This window comes from Engraulis encrasicolus, chromosome 10, assembly GCF_034702125.1.
Source record: "Engraulis encrasicolus isolate BLACKSEA-1 chromosome 10, IST_EnEncr_1.0, whole genome shotgun sequence".
In the NCBI taxonomy this organism is placed as follows: Eukaryota; Metazoa; Chordata; class Actinopteri; order Clupeiformes; family Engraulidae; genus Engraulis; species Engraulis encrasicolus.
Window position 1 is genome coordinate 47551579 of NC_085866.1, and position 22423 is coordinate 47574001.

The 22423-nt window shown below is 41.5% G+C and overlaps 2 protein-coding genes and 1 long non-coding RNA gene across 3 annotated transcripts in view; 1 reads left to right on the forward strand and 2 right to left on the reverse strand.

Annotated features, from left to right (window-relative positions):
• The window catches only part of LOC134457250 (uncharacterized), a 36430-nt gene extending 34518 nt beyond the window's left edge, over positions 1–1912 (forward strand). The window contains exon 3 of the long non-coding RNA XR_010036422.1: positions 1660–1912. This is a non-coding gene — a long non-coding RNA (uncharacterized LOC134457250). The remainder of the gene's footprint in view (positions 1–1659) is intronic.
• The window catches only part of csf1b (colony stimulating factor 1b (macrophage)), a 36454-nt gene extending 27529 nt beyond the window's left edge, over positions 1–8925 (reverse strand). The window contains exon 1 of the mRNA XM_063209151.1: positions 8600–8925. Coding sequence (XP_063065221.1) covers positions 8600–8641 — 42 coding nt within the window. The 5' untranslated portion in view covers positions 8642–8925. The remainder of the gene's footprint in view (positions 1–8599) is intronic.
• A 3685-nt stretch (positions 8926–12610) lies between these two features.
• ren (renin) lies at positions 12611–18198 on the reverse strand. Its single transcript, XM_063207666.1, has 9 exons — positions 18131–18198; positions 17476–17626; positions 17097–17220; positions 16505–16623; positions 15709–15905; positions 14032–14154; positions 13677–13821; positions 13105–13203; positions 12611–12826 (listed from the first exon to the last, which is right to left on the reverse strand). The coding sequence occupies exons 1-9, from the start codon at positions 18196–18198 to the stop codon at positions 12665–12667; spliced, it is 1188 nt and encodes a 395-aa protein (XP_063063736.1). The 3' UTR covers positions 12611–12664.
• Positions 18199–22423: the final 4225 nt, after the last annotated feature.

Consider the following 22423-nt stretch of genomic DNA (forward strand, 5'->3'; position numbering starts at 1 on the left):
GGGTGTAATGGGATTCACCCTTAGACTATTTGATCCTTAATCTTTCATATTTTCAATTTCTTTCACTTTCAAAGCATCCTCTTTACTACTAACAACCCTTCTCTTCTTGACAATTTCTCTTTTTGGATCGATAACGTGAAAGTTGAAACAAACTCCGGTGAGTTGTCATTAGCATTTCGCTAATAACATTTAGCCATTAAAAAAATGGGAGCTTTTAGACTGTAATGAAACCTTGTTTCCATACTTATACCGTTACGGACATCGTATTGTATTGTATTATTTGGGATTACTATAGGTATCACCTCTATTATTTTGTGAGTAAGATGAGAAGATGGTAGAAGTATGTTGATAATATTTGGTATTAACTCTGCTGTATTGACTGTGCAGTTCAAAGGTAATTCGAAAGATATTAACTTCTAATTGTCTTTTAATGATAGATTTTGTAGTATTTATGTATCTTTTCATATGTATTTCATACATGAATCTTTTGAACCCAATGGACATTTCAGTGAAATCCTCTCTAGCAGCGAAGCATTATTTATGATGATTTTTAGAATGGGCTTGTGCATAACTGCGGCCCTATGATTTCGTCATGAGCATCACTTGTTGAATAAGTTCAAAGACCGGATATTCATTAGCCTATATGTGTGTACATTTCTGAACCTGATGGCGAGCCTACACACCTGACCTGTGAATAGACAACAGTAACTCGGGCCATTCGTGAAGTCTTTACGAGACAAACAGAAAAAAATCAACTTTAAGCCTCGTGGTGCCTTTACGAATAGCCTCGTTTCTCGTGGTTGGACGACGAAAGGGGGAACTGACAATTGGGATAGTTTGGTTCTAGGGGGAAGAATAAGGCGGACGGACGTCAACAATCAAGCGTGACTGAAGGCTAACTGGAAACGACGGTGATCAAAAATTTCAAACAAGTGATTTACGGTTAAGTTTAGGGTTAGGGTTAAGGTTAGGGTTGGTTTAGGGTTAGGTTTAGGGTTAGGTTAGGGATAATGTTGAAGGAAGGGAGACATGGCATGAAGCTGACACAACGACAGTGCTCCCCTCCCGGAATGCACGTTTCTCGCGGTGGTCTCTCTCTCTCTCTCTCTCACTCGCTCTCTCTCACCCTCTCTCTCACTCGCTCTCACTCACCCTCTCTCTCACTCACTCTCCATGACAGCGCGTGTTGCCCAACTATAAAAAATAAGGCTACATCGTAGTGGCATCATGAAGCATGTAGTTGATTTTCCCAGATAATGGGCTCGAATAGAATGACCATCTCCGTGACCGGAAAAAGGAGGACATATTGTAGGACGAGGGGTTTGGGGGTCCTCCCCCAAGAAAATGTGCACTTCTTAGATGCAATTTCTTGCATTTTAATGCATTTTTGTCCGGCTTAATGCTGTACCTTACACCGGACAAGACACTGAAAAGACAGATGGTCCGTCCTAAAGACGGATGTCTGGCCACCCTACCTGTGAACAACCTGATCCTCCTGACCTGTGAACGATCCCCTTGAAGACTGGACCCCCTGCCTTTCCCCAGATCACGTACACTGCGACATACTCACACTGGACACACTCCCTACTACCAGTAACTTACCAGGAATTCACTGTCATATCATATCTGATTACAGTTGTTCTTCTTTTCATGTTTCAGCTGGGAAAAGCCAATGCAAACGCCCTCCTCAACATTGACAGCTACGGCCCGACACAGACTGCACACCAGCCTCAAGTCCAAGTGGCAGCTTATTGCTTTTTTAAAATAAATACATTGATCGAACATTACACATCGAGTATATTCTTTCGCATAACTAGGCTAAGACTAAAATAATAACAATAATAACAATAATAACAATATAATAATAATAGGCTAATAATAATGGCCTCATAAATGCTATAGGATAAAGCCTAGGCCAAAGTGAGCCCCTAAAAAAAGAAATCAAGCCCATCACGCTGCAGCAGATTTTATTTCAATGTCAAAAAATATGTGTTGGACGCGCAATAAAACCCAACTTTCCACCTTATTTGTACGTTTGTGGATATGTTTTTCCGAACGTTTTGTTTGACACCCTTTTGAAAAGTTTAGAGAACGCGTTGGACATAGAAAAAGAACCATTTCAGAACGTGTCAGCATGTAATCGGGAACCTACACATTAACCAAATCTGAACACTATTCTGAACCAATTCCGAACGTGTCACACACCAAAACAAAACGTTGATTTGCTGCTTGGGTACTTACTTACTACTACTTACAAGTCAAGCACTTTAATACTAGCATGCTAATGATGTTTGCGAATTCATAAACGTCATCGTTTTAAACGGAATAATCAGTTTAGTTACCAACACCCAGCCAGACACAATGAATGATTATTTCAACTGGACATGGTAACATACAGTTATTGAGGCTGGCACAATGCCTTAAAATATAAGGCAACCAGTGTTAGCGTTGAACACATTGTTGTTGTTACCTGCATTGAAATGAATAATTTGGGCTGTTAGCTTGTGAGCTTGCTTTTCATACAGCCTGTAGAGTAAATTGTAGAGTCCACAATCGAAATCTTTGGCATCAAATACAATTGCAAACAATTCTAGCCTACATTAGACGAACTATAAATATTATATTGTGTAGCTTTTTTAAATGAAATGCTTGTGCTGCTGTTGTTAAAGGAACAGTCCACCCTTTTTTGATTTTCACATATTTGCAGTATTTCCCAGCGTTATTCATGAATGTGCATATAATTTTTGTCTATGTGTTTCCATTGCCTAGTTTAACATAGCCAAAATAAGCGTAGCAATACAAGTCTATGGGGGCAAACAAAACCTCATCAAATGTACTTATAAAGTACTTTAAAATGAATACAATTCACCAGAGTGCAAAACAGCTATTTAATCCTGTCCTGTGATCACTTGTGGCTTGATGCTAATGCCCTCATTCACTTCCATTGATTATAAGCTAAGCTATGATAATTATTCTGATTCAATAAATCTAAGTACTGAAAAAACTGAGAAGAAAATGATATGCACATTCCTGAACTAGAAATGCACCCAGAGTGTGCAGACCTCCGCCAAGGTAGTTCAGTTTGTTTTTAGACAAATAGGATATTTGTGTCATGATATAGTGCCATTGATGCAGGTTTATACATACCATTAGTGTGTTCAGAGAATTAAACAGCCAAGTTGTAATCAAATGATAGCTGTCTTTTTTAATAATTACATTGTCCTTGATTAACTGTGGTCTGTTTAGTTCACCTGTGATTGTGGTGTTGGCAAAGTGCTTGGTCATGCTATATTGTGAACTTAGGCCTAGGCTACTGTGCACAGTGCCATACTGCACTTGAAGGTCAGAAGTTGCTACATATTGGTGACATTGTTATAAAAAAAAAGATTAATGCAAGCCTTATTACCATTTAAAATTTCCCAGCCATATTAACTTACACTTTAAAGAGCATTCCTCATTAAAGAGCATTCCTCATTCCTCATCCCGCATTCCTCATTGAAAATTAGGCTATTCACCATTGTTAATATGTCCAACAACTTGGGGTTAAGAGACTTAATATGTAGGCCTAGTGAGGGGGTGTAATGAATGTAGCCTAACCAGCATTGTGAACTATAGCCTATTGCAGTCACATTTTCCATATTTTGGCAACGGTTACCTAATTAATTCGACAGCGTTGTCAACCCGATCGAGGGTGACTGTCCATCTCGCAACAGCATTGTGAACTTACGCTTCACATATTTTTTGGCAGCAGTGATTAATTTGACAAGGTTGTTTTTTAATGTCAACAACGACGGTAGCCTAGCCTATAGGCTGCCTGTGGATGAGCAACTTTTTAGGTGAAATGCACTTGGGTATTGGAGCTTGTGGCAAAGGATAAAGTCCCATGTCGCCGCGAGTCCCTCCCTGATCCTTATCGCTGAGAATGGCGCAGGCACACCCGTTTGGATTCGCCGGTTCTTGGGCATTATGTATGCTGTCAGGCTGTCTGGTCTCTGTCCATCTCGCAAACAACTTTAAAGGGCCGTACACACACGTCGCTGCTATTTACTCGCTACTTGCTCACTCGCCTACTTGCCACTCGCTCTGGGTGATTTTGTTTACTGGTTGTCATGGTTCCCGCTGTCCGCGCCAATAACGTCCGTACGAAACAAAATGTAGGGCTACGCTGTTTAACGTTGATCGTGTGCTGTGCACAACCATGCATATGAGCCTTTGATTGTGTAGCCTTCACTGTATGTATTTTCCTCAACACTTTTAACCAAAGTGTGATGGCGTGCAGAAGTTAGAAGTTGGGTGGTCAGAACATCACAGGGGCAACGTCACCTGTCAATAATCTCTATTCTGCATTCCAATTGGTTACTCGCTTAACTCGCGTCGCTCGAAGATAAAATAAGTTTATCTCGGAACCCGCCCACATCGCATCGCTTGTACTCTCCTCGCCTACTCGCCAGCGAGACTCGTAGGAACACATAGACATTCTATTGACTTCATCCGCTGAGCGAGTAACTAGCAGCGACGTGTGTGTACGGCCCTTAAGTGTAGCGAAGGAGATGTAATGAATTTGACCAGCATTGTGAACTTACACAGTAGCGAAGGGGTTGTATTTTTTTGCCAACAATAATTACGACAGCATTGCAAACCTAAACGATCTGCGGGGTCGTTGTCCATCTCGCAACATCATTGTGAACTTTTGCCAACAGTAGTTAATTCGACAGCATTTTCAACCTGAGTCAAACGAGAGAGAGTCCCTCCCTGTTCCTTAATTTGCTGGAAATGGCACAGGCAAACCTGTGTGGAATATTTGCTGTTGCTCAATGCTCACCGCGGGTGAGTCCCGCCCTGTGCTGAGAATGGTATTGAACACGTGTGGAATATTCGCTGGTGGTCAGTGCTCACCGCCGGCACCTTGTGGCAGGCTGAGGAATAGCAGCGAACACACATAGGGAACACACACAGCGAACGCACACGGACCCAGGCAATCACATAACCTCCTTGGCGGAGGTAATAATGCTTGGAAATACTGCAAATATGTGAAAATCAAAAAAGGGTGGACTGTTCCTTTAAAGGGACACTGTGCAAGATTTTTTGTTGTTTATTTCCAGAATTCATGCTACCCATTCACTAATGTTACCTTTTTCATGAATACTTACCATCACCATAAAATTCTAAGTATTCATTATGACTTGGGAAATTGCACTTTTCATACATGAAAAGGGGGATCCTCTCCATGGTCCGCCATTTTGAATTTCCAGAAATAGCCATTTTTAGCTGCAAAAATGACTGTACTTGGGCCATACTTAAAAATATTATTTTATTACTTAGTAAACTTAAATGTAAATATCAAATTTGGCAATAGGCAGCCCAGTTTCAATAAGCAGCATAGTTGCAGTACCTTTTTTGACCATTTCCTGCAGTGTCCCTTTAATCTTCCTCTGCGAGTGAGGCACAGCCGGGAGGATGTTCAAAACTTTGCCATCTACAGGAAGTAATGTGCTATTGCGATAGACGGTGTGATACAAAATCTATTCCATTGATGAAAAAATACCGCTTACGGTATTATACAGTGCATACCGCCCACCCCTAGCTGTTTTGCACTCTGGTGAATTTTACATTCATTTTAAAGTAGTTTATAAGTACATTTGATGATGTTTTGTTTGCTCCCATAGACTTGCATTGATACGCTTAATTTGGCTATAGTTACAGTAAACTAGGCAATGCAAACACATAGGTGACTTAACCTGGTTCTCACGCAGATGGATAGGTGACTGGGACTTAACTGAGCAATTTTTTGAAATGAGGTGGACTGTTCCTTAAGTACTGCTTAGACTTAAGTACTACTTGAATGTTTTTGGGAAATGCAGCCCTGGGGTGCATTTCTTGAAACCATAGTTGCTAAATATGTTCGGTACTTTGTTTTTTTAAATGTAATTTCCCATCGCAGCCCAGGTCAGTAGAGGACCCCATTTCCATTGCTCTGCACTGCTCCCACCTGGCCTACTGTACCAATAGGTATTGGCTGTTTGAAGTTTTGGTTTAATCATTGCCAAAATCTTGCCTGGTGCATTAGTCCACCGAATTGCATTTGAGCAGACGCTGGCAAGGACAGTGCATGCTTGGCTAGCTGATGTTAGCGTACACTGCAGGAAAAATTCCTTGCTCGATATCAGATGTCAGGACATCCCTTTGCAACTGATCTCACTCAAAGAAGACCTGCTGGGTATGTCAGGCGGGTTTTTCATCTGCATCCCTCACCTACAACTACAACGCACTGTAGCACAACATGACAGTGTGTGTAGTGTGTGTTGAAAAGAGCATAGTGCACTGACTCCTTTCCCTCGTGACATTGTTTCTGATAGTCTCAATCTCACATCATTTCAGGAACTCCATCAGTCTTGAGCCTTGAAACAGCTCAAAGTACGTAGTTCATGGCATTGAAGTGATCACAACACAAAAATCCTGCACCTATAGAACTGCCACTGTAGCTTTATTCATAAAAATAACTTCATAAAAATGGCAAATAAAAAAGCTAGCAGATAGCTTAGCACATGAGATCATATTAAATTGCTAAAACCCCAATCAATCTGCCAGTACCAAATGCTGAGTGGGTGCCAATTCAGACCTTTTACTGGAAATTGTTTATAACTTTTACTTTACTGCAACTTACGTAACAGCACATTAACACTCCATCATCACAGTCTTACAGTTTCACTTCCCGCCACAAAACACCTTCATATTATAATTTTGACGCATTAATTTTAACACATTACATGCATTTGAAAGTCTGATATTTTTGCCCATCATATGGCGTTAACATGTACAATAAGTCTGACTGTCCTTATAATCTGTTTGTTGTTGTCGTTGTTGTTGTCTTTTATGGATTATATTCCACACACACACTGTAGTTGATTTGCCAACACACTTAACTTATTCACTGTGTTAAAAAATACTACTTCTTACAGTGAACTGTATTGAACTATAGCAGACCTGTTCTGTTGATCCAGATTATTCCAAGATCACACATCCATTGCAGTAGCCAACTCTGAGTAGTTCACTGCGGATTGTGTTTAGTGGTTTAGTCTAATCAGCTGGACAGGCTGCAAGTCTTCATGGCAGCCTGAGTAGAAGTTATATTACTTGGTCATTATGAGTACTTTTCCAAGTTTTGTGAATAAACAATGAAAGAAAGAGGACATTTCAGATGTCTACATAATGTTCTTCCACTTTTGAACCCAAGCAAAAGACACAACTACTCCCAGCAACAATCCAAATGCTTCCACTTGCCGATCTGTTAAACTACCCGGCTGAGAAGCAGCACGCAAACAGAACAACACTTAACAGTTTCTGCAATATCCTTAGCAGTATCAAAATAAAAAAATGGAATTCTGTCAAAAAACTAATTCTTTGAAATGTGTTTCAAATAGTTCATTGTAGATGTATCCAGCTACATGAACTCAAAGTTGCCTTTGCATATAGATTTTGTGAGCTTTGTGTAAAACTAAGATCGAACTATATCAGCTCAGGTAACCAGTAATGTGCAGTATCATGGAAGACTCGAGTAGCGGAACAGATGGCAATACTGAACCAGTTGAGCATCTGCATTAGTGGTTCATACATCTAAAAGCACTGAACGTAATTGTGTGACAATTCGAAGACTGCATGTAACATTAATTGTCAACAGAAGAGGGGGAGGGAGAGAGAGAAATAATTTGTTATCTAAGTAAAGTGCTGCAGCAAGGTGTGATCAAAGGACACTGTAAATGATAGAGGTGATATGTTGTTTATACTGTCTACTACATTTATGCTAAACTGTCTGTATGGCCAAGCAACAGAATTAGTCACAAGGCAAATGAGCTGTAACATAGTCGATCTCCAGCCACAAACTCATTTTGACAAATGATGGCGTGACTGCCTTCTGGCTCTGTGAGATAGTGCTGAACTTAATGGTTTCCTGACCTCCGGGACTGATGACACAGCAGGAGCACTTGCATGTTGTGTGCAGTTTCTTCACAACAGCACAGTAAAATCAGAAGTTATAGTAATAGCATCTGCCTACACAGTGTGAATTCAGTGTGAATTCAACACTTAGTGAGTCAATTTAGAGTGTATTTGGTCCCAGAGTGTTGAATTAACACTGCATTTTTTACTGTGTAGACATGGAATTTACGTGTGCCACGGCATTTGAGATACTCCCAGCAGTCGTGATCTGTGAAGTACTGCGTGATCATATCACCTGCATACTTTGCAGTTTAATCAAACTGGTTAATATATCCTGGGCACTTGTAACTGGACATTGTGCACATTCCCATGTGCTCACCAAAACAAATGGCAGTTTTTAAAGTCTCCAAATTCCTTAGGATATTTACAACTTTTAGAAACATAAAAATAGAGAAAAAACTGTAATATGTCCTGGACTCAAGATAATTAGAGTGCCATCTTACCTGCTCTGATGGAAAATGAGCCAGCCTACGCAATGGCAGTCCTATCTGTGAAAACCAATAGGGGTCCATGGTTCGAGGACAAAAACAGTGCTTTAAGAAAAAGTTTCAGTGCACTGCTTCTTGCAGAAAAAAAGGTAACATTTACTGTACAAACCCCGTACCTTGGCATTATGTAAAATCTGCTGCAGCTTTTTGGTGGTCATCAGGCTCCTTGCTAGGCACAGCCGAAGTAGAAGTCGGTAGCTGGATGCATTGGATCAGGCTTTGGTTTAATTTTATGGATTTAAGATTGCTGTTTAGGTTTGTCTCAGCTGAGTGTACAGCCCATCATCGCACTGGTCTTGCTGTCCAGATGTCCAGATGTCCACTCACACTTGTTAGAGGTTATAGCTTAATGGATGGTACTGGAGTTTCCTCCTGTGTTCTTCTCTCCTCTTGACGCTCGACACAGCAGCCGTCCTCTCACTTGCTCTGTTCTCTCTCTGTGTTTCTGCCTCTGTCTGTCTCTCTCTTTCGCTCTCTCTCTCTCTCTCTCTCTCTCTCTCTCTCTCTCTCTCTCTCTCTCTCTCTCTCTCTCTCTTTCTTTCTCTGTCTCTCTCTCTCTCTCTCTGTCTCTTAACGTCTCTGAACATAACTACATTTGCATCTCTTGACGCTTTGTTTGCAAGACCACTCTCCTGTTGTGTACTTGACCATGTGCCTTCATTTTTCTGACCTACCCTGGTTTTAAGACGTAAAATGGTGTGGTCTATTCAGTGAGCCAGACACCACTCTTTTCAACACATTTTTTTTACTCCCTCCAGACAGTGAGGGCATGACCGTTTTGATACCATGTGCAGTATAATGTACATGGTTCCTCTGCAAAAAAGATATTGCGGGTGCGACAATCGTAAAGTTTAATTCAAAATTATTAGATGTCCTAATGAAATTAGACATCTCTCTTGATTTCTCAGTGAAAATGACCATTATCAATATGTTTCTGTTATTTGTAATAATGATAATTATAGCAAAGGATTAATAGCTGATACTTTCGTTTCTGTATGTACAACTGAGACTTGTGTGGACATTGGGTTTTCCCCCACCACAGCAAAAAATGTGGACATTTCCCCTTAGTGAATTCCAGTACATGCAAAGTCTTAAGTAAACAATTGGAGGATGTGCTGTGAAGGCCTCATTCAGGTCCGCAAAGATGATGTGCTGTCATATTCACAGATACCGTAACTAATCCTCTGCCAATTGTTTTGTCCCCCAAAAATAACCCCAGTGACAGAAACTGAGTTGATGTATGGCCTAGCTTTATTGTGTTATTATCTTGTTGTGTCTCTCTCTCTATACCAAAAGCAAAGAGTAAAAGGAGCAAATTTGTGTGTATTCAGCAGTAGAGGCTTTCTATTTGTGGGGTGCCGGTCAGCAGGCTTGGGTTAAGATGACCTGGGGCCCCTAGGCTACAGGTTGCTATAGTCCCCCATGGAGCGTGAATTGGTGGCATGGTAGCTAAAGCCGTGCCTTCTGAAAATGAATCTGACATGCACTCTCCTAGACCTTGTGAGTGGAGCTTGCGGAACAATATTTTACACTTGATGCAGCATGGCATATTAATGTCTTCAACATCTGCACAATTGTTTCTATTCTGTAAAAAAAAAAAAATCCTCTGATCAATTCCCCCCCGGGTCGGGGCCCCTAGGCTGAGGCCATACAGTACCTAGCCTGTGTGTTAATCCGGCCCTGCTTGTCAGCCAATGAGGTTATCTTCATCCCCTGTCCCCTGTGAGTTATTGCTGCGATTTGGGGTGAACTTTGACCCCATGAGGAGTCCATGAGACAGCACGGAGATTCTTCTTCCTGTCATTGTTTTCAGACAGTGAAGATACTGTTTCTTATTCCATGTGATGCTGTAACAGCATGCAATAGCAATTGTGAATCTGTTTATTTTAACATTAAGTCAAGTGATGTTTTCATGCAGTCTTCATGCCCGCAGATGTGGTGCAGTAGGTCGCAAACGGTTTTGCTCCTCTGTACACTACAGTCAAAATTAGCAAGAAAACCTTCTGTCTGGATGTTCTCCGGAATATGACAGACATTTAAGACTGTTCAAAGCCATTTACACTCTAGAGGGGATTGAAACCAAAACGTTTTTTGTTGCAAACCATACAATAGCACATCTGTGACTTCGAGACATGACATTCTTCACTACTACCAACCTACATTACAAAGTGCAAAGTCATGCAATCCACAAAAGTGCACCATTAAAAAACAAGTTGATACATGACTAGTGTACTAAACATCGCAGCATATTCAACTCTGACTGCGATTGTATCAGGGATTGAATATGTAAATTGTGTGTCAAGTAGATGAAATCTAGCCTCGCGGCGCCATCCTCTGTACTCCACCCAAAGATTTGGGCTCCGCACATTGTCTGGCAAAAGCCTTGAGCTCGGTTCTCTCAGTGTTTCGCCAATCAGCAAACAGTTGAGAGTGGTGACGTAGAACTCACCCGCGAGCTCCATTACTGATTGGTTAAGGTAACTATATTCACACTTTCGTTTTGTTATTTGTATGCTTTTGCGACGCTATAACGTAACGGGCATGCTAATAAAGCACAATATGGGTTTTAATTTGAGTTTGGAACTTCAATTAATTTAAATGATAGAGTAAGGTCAGACCATCTCCCATCGTCCACGGAGACGGATTCCTCATGGCTTTTGCCAGACTGATTGACGGAGTCAACAGTCGGCTATTCGCCCAGGCTAGATGAAATCACCATGTGTATCTAAATTCATGCACAATATGGGTTTTAATTTGAGTTTGGAACTTCAATTAATTTAAATGATAGAGTAAGGTCAGACCATCTCCCATCGTCCACGGAGACGGATTCCTCATGGCTTTTGCCAGACTGATTGACGGAGTCAACAGTCGGCTATTCGCCCAGGCTAGATGAAATCACCATGTGTATCTAAATTCATGCACTGAGAGAGAGAGAGAGGGAGAGAAGAGAGAGAAAGAACGTTCACTACACCCCTTACTCTCCACCCCTTTCACACACATGCAGTTGGTACGTACGTAGATTTATGCATGTCAGGCTTCTTACAGTAACAATTGCAATTGCAATTCCATGTCTTACTCACACCATGTCACTGCATTGGTCTTCAGAGAGAGAGCGAGGGGGGGGGGGGGGGGGGTGATAGACACAGAGTCTTGCTGAGCAGAGGCGTCAACAACACAGGCCCAGCATTTCTTTTCAATTTCGCAAGTTTCTTCCAAAAATACACAAGAGGCAGAGACAGACATATGAAAACTTGCAAATGGAACAAATTAAGACAAAACTTTCAAACAGTTCTGCCCTCCACCACAAAACCATCCTCCTTGCATAAAGCTGTGGCAGATGTGCTTCAGATGTGCAACTGTGGTGGGCCGGGTGATTTATGTATTTTGACGGAAATATCCATGACAATGATAACATAGCAAAATCAATAATGTATTTATGCTGTTCTCAGAAATAATTTGTGAAAGAAGTGGTCTGCCTAAATTAACCTTGATGTCTCGGTTACTCGTGCATCGTATAAACAAAATGGCCCTTTTTAAGCATTAAGTGTGGTTACAGTGTGGAAAAGCTTTATTTTATCAAAATAACCATACATACATGACACATGACATATGGGAGGTACGTGTACACATGTACAACCAGGCAGTGTACAGCAACAAGAGTACAGCAATCATTCATTCAGACTTTTTAGTGCAATTTTAGTGGAGAAATTTAGTCTGTTTGAATGTCAGAACAGCTCACTAGCTCAAAGCTTCACGTAAATGTAATTTAAATGTCATCAAAATCTAAATGTAGCCAACAGTTTGGCTGTGCCAAAATACAATTTGTTCATGTTATGAATGATGTTTTAGGTTTTTGTTTACTCACCTAGCCTAAACGTAGACAGAAATGTATTGCCAGGATATCTTAAGTCTTAATCCAGTGTGTGTTCAATACTAATAAAATACAGTGTATTGTAGCTTTCAAGCCATTTGTTGTGCTTTGCAACCATCAGGCTGTAATGAGCCTACTGTATACTCAATGCAAGAAAAAGGACTACCATAGCTTATGCAAAGAAAACCCAGACAGACCTGCATAATATAATAGCAATTCAATCAAGGCTTGACAAAAAGGAAAGCAGAGAATACAAAATAATGAATTAATCTGGAAATCTGGGGAGATCCCTCCACCCCAGACAGGCCTGTCACAGAGCGGTAGCAAAGCCTATCCGATTGTTGCGGCGATCGAACTCGGTGTAGTAGCGTGCGATGAAGTTGGCCCCCAGGATCCAGAGAGGGCCAGTGGGGGGAGGGACATCCAGGCCTCTGAAAGTGACGGTGCAGATGTCTTCTCCAAACTGAGATTGCTGTGAAAAGAATAGCGTGTTGAAGTGTTTTGCTGGTACAGGTGTTGGGTTTAAATGGTACCACATTTATGAAAAACTTAAAAATGTAAGTAAAAGTATCCATCTTATTCCCGGGCCCTTACTGTAGCAACGGAAAAGGGGGTGAAATTCCGGTTAAGCCGAAGACCACAGCAAACAAATGCGCTACCTACTGTAAGTAGCAACTTTGTAAAGGCTTGTGTGAAATACGTGTGAAGGGTTAACACCAGACAAACTAAAAACTGAATGGAGACACAAACCCAGAGGATGTAGTCTTCTTCTGTGAGAGGATACTGCTGATCTCCAAGATGAAACGTCACGCTGGGTAAGGATTTCACCAGATCACAGTTCACCATGTACTGGCACAGGAGACAGAAGAAAATATAATTTATGTTCATCAGGATTTACATTGCTCCAAGCTCCAGACTTACAAGGACATGGGGCCGCCAGACCTTACTATTCACTTAAAGGGTCACCTAACAAAATGTCTATGACCTACTGGTCTAAGGTGACCATCCACTTGACTCTTTGAGCAATGTTATGCATTTATTTTTCACCATATCAGTAATGTGCAAATCATAACATTCTCCCTTCATTTTAACTGAAATAAACAGCAGTTAATAGATCTAACAATTATCCCACCTGTAAAATGATCTATCAATGATTAAGGTGCCATGAAACATAGTTGAAAACAAAAACTAAGTTGCCCTGTCACATTAGACTACAGACCCAGACCAACGAGGTCTTACTATGGTAGTTTATTTATTTGTCTGCTATGTGTTCAATAGCTCCTTTTACTGTCTATGGCCCCATGTGCGTAAATGCTCCTTACCCCGCCCTCAGCTAGCTCTGTGGCGCCAATGGTCTTCATGAGGGCAGATACTGAGGCTGCTGGGCCGGTAATGTAGGAGGAGCCAGTGTCAATCACAGCGGTGCAGCCCTCCTTGCAGAATAGCATGTCCTCCCCCACTGACACACTGGGGAGGGAAAGGGCAAAACATCATTCAGGGGAAGTCATACAGTAAAGAGACTTGTGGTGACAAGAAGAAAGACAAATTGCCTTAAGCTGTTCACTTCCAGCACTTCCAGCGAGGCTACTTTTTCAGGACTCAAAATATTTTATGCACAGAAGTTATAAACAAAGCTACTGTAGGCCTATATATATATAAGGGAAAAGGAGTGCTCACCCTTTCATTGTGACATCCCATTTCCCCTCCTCTTTGGTGTTTACGTAGTTGAAGGAGCCTGTGTAGTAGCTAGGATCAGTGCCGCCCAGAACAATCTCTCCCCCAGGCTTCCTCTGAGGGTCCCTGCCACAATATGAATGCAGGAATACATTAATGCAGAACGGTATACTGTACCAGCCTGGGAAATCCTATGCTGCTCTGCATGATCATTCCTATCTGAAGGACAGCATGGAATCCTTGGCTGAAGTCTTCTCCTGATCATGAGTTTGGGTCCCAACCACAGAAGGGAGGGAGGGCAAGACTTAGCATTAGACAAACAGAAGAGTGGAGTTTGTTTACAGACCCACCATATCGACACCACATGTGAAATCAGGTTTCCATCAAGCTTTACATAATATTATACAGTATAATATTACATGATTTAGAGATAAATGTGCCTTACGACAAAAATAATAGATGATTTCCATATACACTGAACTACAGTATATCTCGTGATAGCCAGGCTAGTATTGTACCATGCTGTTAAATAATAGTGCACGTAGTCTAGGCATCAAACCCTGTTTTTGGTGCCCACCAAAGTGATCACAGCAATATGCTTTGGTATGTTGTTTGACAAAAAATAAAACCTGTTTTACGCAAGGAAATCTGGGACGCAGATTTTATACTTATTGGCCTTAGAAGATCCCTACATGATTCAGCCTACTAGACTTTCTTAAGGACATATCAAGAGCAGACTGCTTGTTTACCACTTTTTAAAACAATCAAGTTCCAGTTGTCAATGTCATATAATACAGATTTGCATGATTAACAGATCACATGAGAGAATAGCAAATCAAGATGGCGGGGGAACCAGAAGCGCATTAGAACGCTACATTACAAAAACTATAAAAACTTAAAGTTCAAGTCCATCCCACTCTTATGATGATGCAATTCTATGCGTATTTCCATATCTAACCCAGGGGTTCCCCAACTTTACCATGATGAGGCCCCCCATGTACCGATAGATTCCAGCCAAGGCCCCCCTGACACGGGCCGCGCCACACTATTTTTTTCTGTGCACTCTCTTTCACAACCATAGTCTCGGTCTGTGTGTCAGTGCCCCCTTGGGATTTATAAAATACCTAATTCAGAGATGAAATAGTGCAGTTATAATGCAGTTCTCAACCAATGGGAATATTGTTTAGTTTATTTGCTTATTTTGGTGTACATTAATAATTTGTTCTTTTTTTCTATACTTTTTCTTCCAAACTGCTGCGGCCCCCCTAGCACCCTTTCGCGGCCCCCCAGTGGTCCCCAGACCCCACTTTGAAAATCACTAATCTAACCCACACTGATGCACAAGATGTCCTGGCGTGACTCATAGTGATGTAAGAGTATGAGACGGGTACAACTCAAACTACTACCTCCCGTCCTATTCTTTTGCTTGTGACTTCTTGCCTCAGTGTCACCCTGCCTTCGTGAAGAAAACAATAAAGTTTTCCTGCTGTCTGCCTAAGCAGAGCGACTCTTCCCCACTCAACAAATATGTGTGTGTGCAAATGAGAGGATGAACATTGAATTATGTTTTTTGCAAGATATGTAATAAAACTTTGATCATCAATGGCCACAAGCAACAGAAAAGGACAGGAGGTACTACAGTAGTTTGATGTTTAGCATACATCTGAGCAACAAACTAACCTGCTGTAGTAGACTGAGAACACCTCCTCTTTGAGGACGTGCTGGGACATGATGCGGTCGAACACGGGGGTGATGCCATCGATGGCCACATTGGGGTAGCCCATCCCCAGCACCCCGTCAAACTTGGCAAAAATGAACGGGATGGCAGGAAGAGCAGTGGCCTCAGCAAACACCTGCACCACTGGAATGCCCCCCACCTGCAGATAAAACATAGATAGAAAACATGGGTAAATAACAGGTTATATGTTTATAGAAAGCATGGGTAAATAACTTGTTATATGTTTCCTAAATGTGTAGTTCAATGGACGCACATACAGTTAGCCTTGTCAAGTAGCCCCACCCGGCAGCGGCCAAAATTATTTTTTGCCTGCGAGTGGGTCTAGCCTCGAACAATGCCCCAGGCCCTGAAACTGGCTGACCAATCGCAACACGGCAGATTTGTTTTGATTTTTTTTTAGTCATTCGATGCAAAGCGGACAGGGTTTTGAGTGATGACAAAGCGTTGGTCAATAGGCACAGACACAGTTTGAAAAACAACGTGTTGATCAACAATCTTCCGATGTCTCATTGATCAGGCCCAGACTAAACATTCACATTTAATCTCACATTTAGGCTGACTTGCCAGGCTAACATACAGTAGCTGATCCAAATCCACTCTGATGAAGGCTCTTATTGCCAAATCATCTTGTCTGACCCATGCAGTGACTAAATAAAAAAAACAAAGACTAAGGAGAACTTATGTGCGATCTATACATACATACATAGTATTTTCCCCCAAAGCTGCAGTGTCACTCACCACCACCACATCCTCACTCAGGAAGCCGCGCACATTCCCTGAAGCGTACTGGATGGAGAAGGCTGTCCCGTTCTGGATGTGAGTGTGAGATTTAGAGGCATCGTACCTGTTGTGAGTGACTGAAAGATAGAGAAATGTACACGAGTTAGGGAGCTAGTAGTTGGTGCAAAGTGTCAGGTTAATCAAATACACTGACACACACGCACGCACACACGTCTTCACCCCGATTCTCATTATAACAACACTTGCCCATACCCTGGTGCTCAATATACCAAACCAATCTCTAACCTTGACAGTGAACAGCACTTTAATTTTATTGTGAGCCACAACACACATTTGGTCCCCATAAATTTGTTTCCCCTGTATGTAACATTACTGCACACACACACACACACACACACACACACACACACACACACACACACACACACACACACACACACACACACCCACCCATGAACATGTGCGCGAACACAAACATGCATACTTTTATGTCCCTCAAATTCAGCTTTACCACAAAACATAGTGTACAGTACACATTTACGCACACACAGAGGTTATCACACTGTTGAGTAGGACCATAAAGACTTACAGCAAGCCGTATAAAGTGGAGAGCAGTTATACGAGGGGATCCACAAATTGGCCGAGCCCGTGTCAAACACCACATTGAACATCTGCGCTGGAGAGCCGATGCTTATCTCTCCGAAATACTGAGTCTGAAGGATATGCACAGAGAAAGAAAGGGGAAAGGATTAATTAGGATTCATTACTGAGAATATTTTAATACAAACATGCACATGAAGTGAATTTCTATTCAATTTGGAACTATTTCTTTAAATCAATCAAATAAAAAGAAAGGCAGTGAGGACAATAAAATGCAGGAAAGAAAGGTAAACGCAAAAGTCATAGCAGTACATAAAATACAGATATGTAAAGTGAACACTGTATTGCAATAAGAGGATGCTTCTCACATCTAGGTAGTTGGTTAGTGGTGTAGGTGCAGTGCCGTTGCTAGGTGAGGGGTCACTGGTCTTCTGGATCAGCTGTGCGTAGACCTCCTCTGGGGTGACCCCCATATCCTGCAGGGTCTCCCTAATGGAGGGCATTTTCTTCAAAGACACCCTAACCAGGGGCAAACATCATGTAATGTTACTCTGATTCTGTAGAGGACACACTGCATCGAAACATTAGTCGTTGTGTTTGCACCACATTAAAATAATAAATAATAACTATTTGAGTGCTCCAGTCATCTCTGGCCTAGTGTTTCTAAGTGGACCAGCTTGATCTCAATTGCCTTACCATCCTGGACTCTGAGCACCAGCACAAGAGGCATCCATTTTCCATCATGCAGTGTTAATTCAATACTAAAGAGTACTCTGAGACCAAATACAATCTATAAGATGTTAAATGGACTCTCTAAGTGTTGAATTAACATCAACATGAATACATTAATTAACACTGCAATTGAATGAATGAAGAAAGTAATATTATACATGCATGTTATTCAAGTACATGCAGAGAACTAAATGCCAAATGTTCTACCGTTAAAGTTAATTTGTGTTTCGATACAAATTGCGAAGAAAACCTGTAGGTTTCAGGTCGTCAAAGAGTCACACACGCACACACCTGTGTAAGGCCTGTGTGGATGCGGCAGCAACTGAAAGCAAAAACAGAACCCATCCATGCACTCTCATTCCCTGGGCCATTGGATAGTTGCCACAGCAGAGCAGAACAACCTCTCGATCAAAAGCTGGAAAAAAATATGTCCCCGGGTCCCTTACAAATTCAGATCAGAGCTTCTGCCTTTTTGGAGTGTCTCGAGTTTCTTCGCTCTCTCAGTTTTCCCCTGTGTTTGAAAGCACTTCAGTCCACTCCACTCTTTTTATACCATGTCCTCTCTTCTCTCTGATCTCCTCTCAATGTGGAAACCTCTGCAACTCTCATGGCTTCCGTTGTGCTACCCGAGAAGAGCCACTCACTCCACCCCCCACAATCCCCCTATCTCTGTCCCTCTGTCTGATAAACTGGTCCCTGGGTGGTTTCACCTTTGACCTGAATGGTTGTAGGGCATGGAGGACGGCTGAGTGGGGGCTGCAGTGACATAGGCTGGGGAAACCACTTACTTCTCAGAGGGTTCAGCTCAGCTCAGCCGTGTCAATTGTGTTGAGATGCCCCTAGGCCAACTGCAGCAGCAGCAAGGTCTGGGAAAGCTCAGCGAGAGATGTATGTCAGATAGAACATGGGCATGGTCATTGCCACTCATTCAGACGATATGTTCTCTGGATCTGTATCTGTGATGACTGGCAGCACTGTACCGCATACACTATGTGCTCTCCGTACTTAAATGGAAATTGTCAAGAGAAGACATTTAAATGTCATTGAAGCAGCATACAGCCATATGTTTGCTTGTTGTTTTATCCAATGTTTTCTCGCCTGCCTTATCTTATCAGTGCAAGGGTGTGACAGGAGAGATAAGAGTTGACATTTCCCCTCAGAGATTGACTCTTGCTGTAATGACAGGCCTAGATAGCCACTGTTGGGAAGTAAGTAAACTACACAGATAAAGATTTTGGTTAGATTTTTTTTTCACTGTGCTAAACTGAGGGACAACTACAGCCTTTGGCTTTGATGGTGCCAGATCAATAAACTTGCCTGTGGGCAGAACTGGAACAGGAAACTGCTAGTGTGGTTTACGGTTAATGGCCCTCCTGCTGTTTCCACCACCTTGTTTCCAAATCTTATTCGTTCAGATGAATTCTAAGTGCAGCAGATTTCCTGTAATGAGTGATAAAATGATATCCTATAAAGGGCTGATTCAGGCAGCACCCAGTCCAATGTTTCAGTTAACTTCCAATTTTTTTTCTTTCTCAGGGGCCAACATGGTGCTTGTTTCCCACGGTCGTCTGATTTTTTGGCATGGGGTAGGGGGGTTTGCGTAAACCTCTGACCACCCTGCTCAGATAGGGGCACCGACGTCAGGCGTCCGCACTATCGGGTCAGAGGTCAGCTCTTAGGTGACTCCCTGGAGGGCTGGGCCTACCAAAAAGCTGAGAAAGACACCAGTTCCAGTATAAACTGGTGTTGACAAGACTTGGAACTTGGGAGAATACGTTCTTCAAGCGTTCCCTCTCTTTTTTTTTTTTTTTTAAACTTTATTTTTCTTTCTTAACAATTACAAGGTGTATACAAAAAAAAACACACACACACACACACACACACACATACAACATAAAAACTATAAAGTGTCCGGATTGGGATATGACTCAAGCTGGTGAATAATGTCCAATTCAATGTTCAATTGGTCACTGCAATGTAAATGATCCACTTTGTCCATTTTTTCACACAAGAGTCCATCTGTAGTCTTATTCTGTGGGTCAGGTCCTCCATGACATATATGTCCTGAACAATTTTCAACCAGCCCTCTTTGTCAGGGAGATCTTCCTTGTACCATTTTTTGGTAATTGTTTTTTTGCTGGCCGCGATCAGGATTTTAAACAGGTACCTGTCAGATTTACACAAAATATTTCCTGCAACATTTCCAAGATACAACACTGCGAATGTTTTGGGTATATCATAGCCAAGTATTGCAACAATTGTACAATGCACATCGTCCCAAAATTTAACCAAACCAGGGCAAAGCCAAAAAACATGTGTATGATTCACATTCATCTCCCCACATTTTCGCCAACAGGGTTGGGGGGTAGATTGATACTTGCTTGTCAGTTTGGGTGTAATAAAGAAACGAATAATGTTCTTCCAACAATGTTCTCTCCATGTATGTGATGATGTAGTGGTATGCTGTGTCTGCCATATGTGTAACCAGTCATCTTCTGAAATATCAATTTCTAACTCTTTTTCCCATTTGTGTTTCACATATAATGTGTTCCCCTTACACGCCATTAATTGTTGATATAAAATAGATATTGTTCTCTTGCCCTTCAAAATATAGGCCCCTAATATAGTATGAATTACATTGTTTTTGTCCAACTCTATGGTCGATTTGACTTCCTTGTTAAAGTAATCTCTAAGTTGTAGATATCTGAAGTGGTCTTGATTACTCAGAAGAAACTTGTCCTTCATTTCTTGGAAACTCATGAACCTCCCCCCTCTAATTACTGTACACAATGCTGTTACCCCACTTGAGATCCATTGTTTAAACCTTTGATCCTGAGTGTTTGGAGTAAAATCTTTGTCGTATGCTGGCCATCTTAGTACTCTAAGATCTGGTTCCAATTTATGTTGGTGTATGACGTCATACCACATTTTGAGTGTGAACTGTGTGATAGTGCTCATCTGATCATAAAAACCTTTGGCTTCATCTGCATCACCAATTAGGCTGGATATTTCCCTTTCATTTACAAATTGTTCTAGACTCTTCCATTTGGCTATATAGGTTTTGTCACACCAGTTTACTATGTGTTTGATTTGTGATGCGCGGAAGTACTCCTTGAGGTTTGGTAATGCCATTCCTCCCGCCCGTTTCCCTAACTGTAGAGTCGTGAACTTAATTCTAGGTCTTTGTCCGTTCCAAATAAATCTGGATATGGATCTGTCCCATGTTCTGAATTGTTTATCTGGAATTGGGACGGGTAAGGCCTGGAAAAGATATAGCAGGCGTGGGAGGATATTCATCTTTATCGTTGCTATTCGAGAACTGAAGTCCAGTGGCAGGACATTCCATCTTTCCATGTCAGCTTTTATACTGTTATTTATTTTCTCATAATTGCCGGTGTACAGACTGTCGATGTCTTTTGTTATTGTGACTCCAAGGTATTTCATGGATCTCAAGTGCCAGTTACAGTTGATTGTTTGCAAAACCTCTTTGGATGGTGTGTAGTTGAATGTTAAGATTTGTGTTTTAGCTAAGTTTAATTTGTATCCAGAGTAGGAGCCAAAAACACCCAGTAAGTTAAGCAATTGTGGCAGACAGTTGTCAGGTTCTCTCAAATAGCAGATCACATCATCAGCAAATAAACTGACAATGTGGTCTTCTCTGCCCACTGTGATACCCTTAATCTCCTCATTTTGTCTGATTGCTTGGGCTAGTGGTTCTATAAAGATCGCAAACAAGGTTGGTGATAGACCACAGCCCTGTCTGGTTGATCGTTCTAAGTGTATACTTTCTGTCAAACTACCATTGATTTTGATCTTTGCAGTTGGATTTTGATAGAGTGCCTTTATACATTGAATTGCCTTTTTATTCAGTCCAAACCTTTCAAGTACCTCGTAGAGAAATACCCAACTGACACAGTCATAGGCTTTTTCTGCGTCCAAACTTATGAACGCTGCGCTAACATTGTTGCATTTAACTTGTTCCAGGATATGGAGTGTTCTTCTTATATTATCATGTGTCTGACGGCCCTTGATGAAACCTGACTGATCTTCATCAATAATGTCTGGCATAAATTGCTCAAATCTTTTGGCTATAATGGAGGTATAGAGTTTATAATCTACGTTAAGGACGGATATAGGTCTGTAGCCTGAACATGACTCATTATTATTTCCCTTGGGGATAACTGATATCACCGCTTCTTTCCATGATGGGGGTGTTTGACCTTTCTCAAGACAATGGTTAAACGCTGAGCAAAGCACTGGTACAAGTTGGTTTTTGAATTTTTTGTACCACTCTGAGGGTAGACCATCACTACCTGGTGATTTATGTGCTTTTAGTCTACTTATTGCCGCCTCTACTTCTGATACTGTGATTGGTTTTGTGAGTAATTCGTTCTGAGTTTTTCCAATTGAAGGTAAATCTAATGTCTGTAGGAACGCTCTCATCTGATTGGTATTGGCTGCCATTGGTTGACTATAAAGTTTCTTATAATATTTAACAAAGTTTAAACCTATCTCCTTAGGGTCATATGTTATTTGGTTTGTTGTTATATCTCTTATCTTAAGAATTGTCCTGTCAGCCTGCTG

What these genes read in the sequence shown, in the direction of transcription:
- ren (XM_063207666.1), bottom strand. Translation starts at nt 18,198, where the DNA reads ATGAGAGTGCATGGATGGGTTCTGTTTTTGCTTTCAGTTGCTGCCGCA. An exon ending in CACTAACCAACTACCTAGAT is followed by an intron (nt 17,221 to 17,475) that starts GTGAGAAGCATC and finishes CATATCCTTCAG; the next exon opens with ACTCAGTATTTCGGAGAGAT. An exon ending in TCCACTTTATACGGCTTGCT is followed by an intron (nt 16,624 to 17,096) that starts GTAAGTCTTTAT and finishes TCTATCTTTCAG; the next exon opens with TCACTCACAACAGGTACGAT.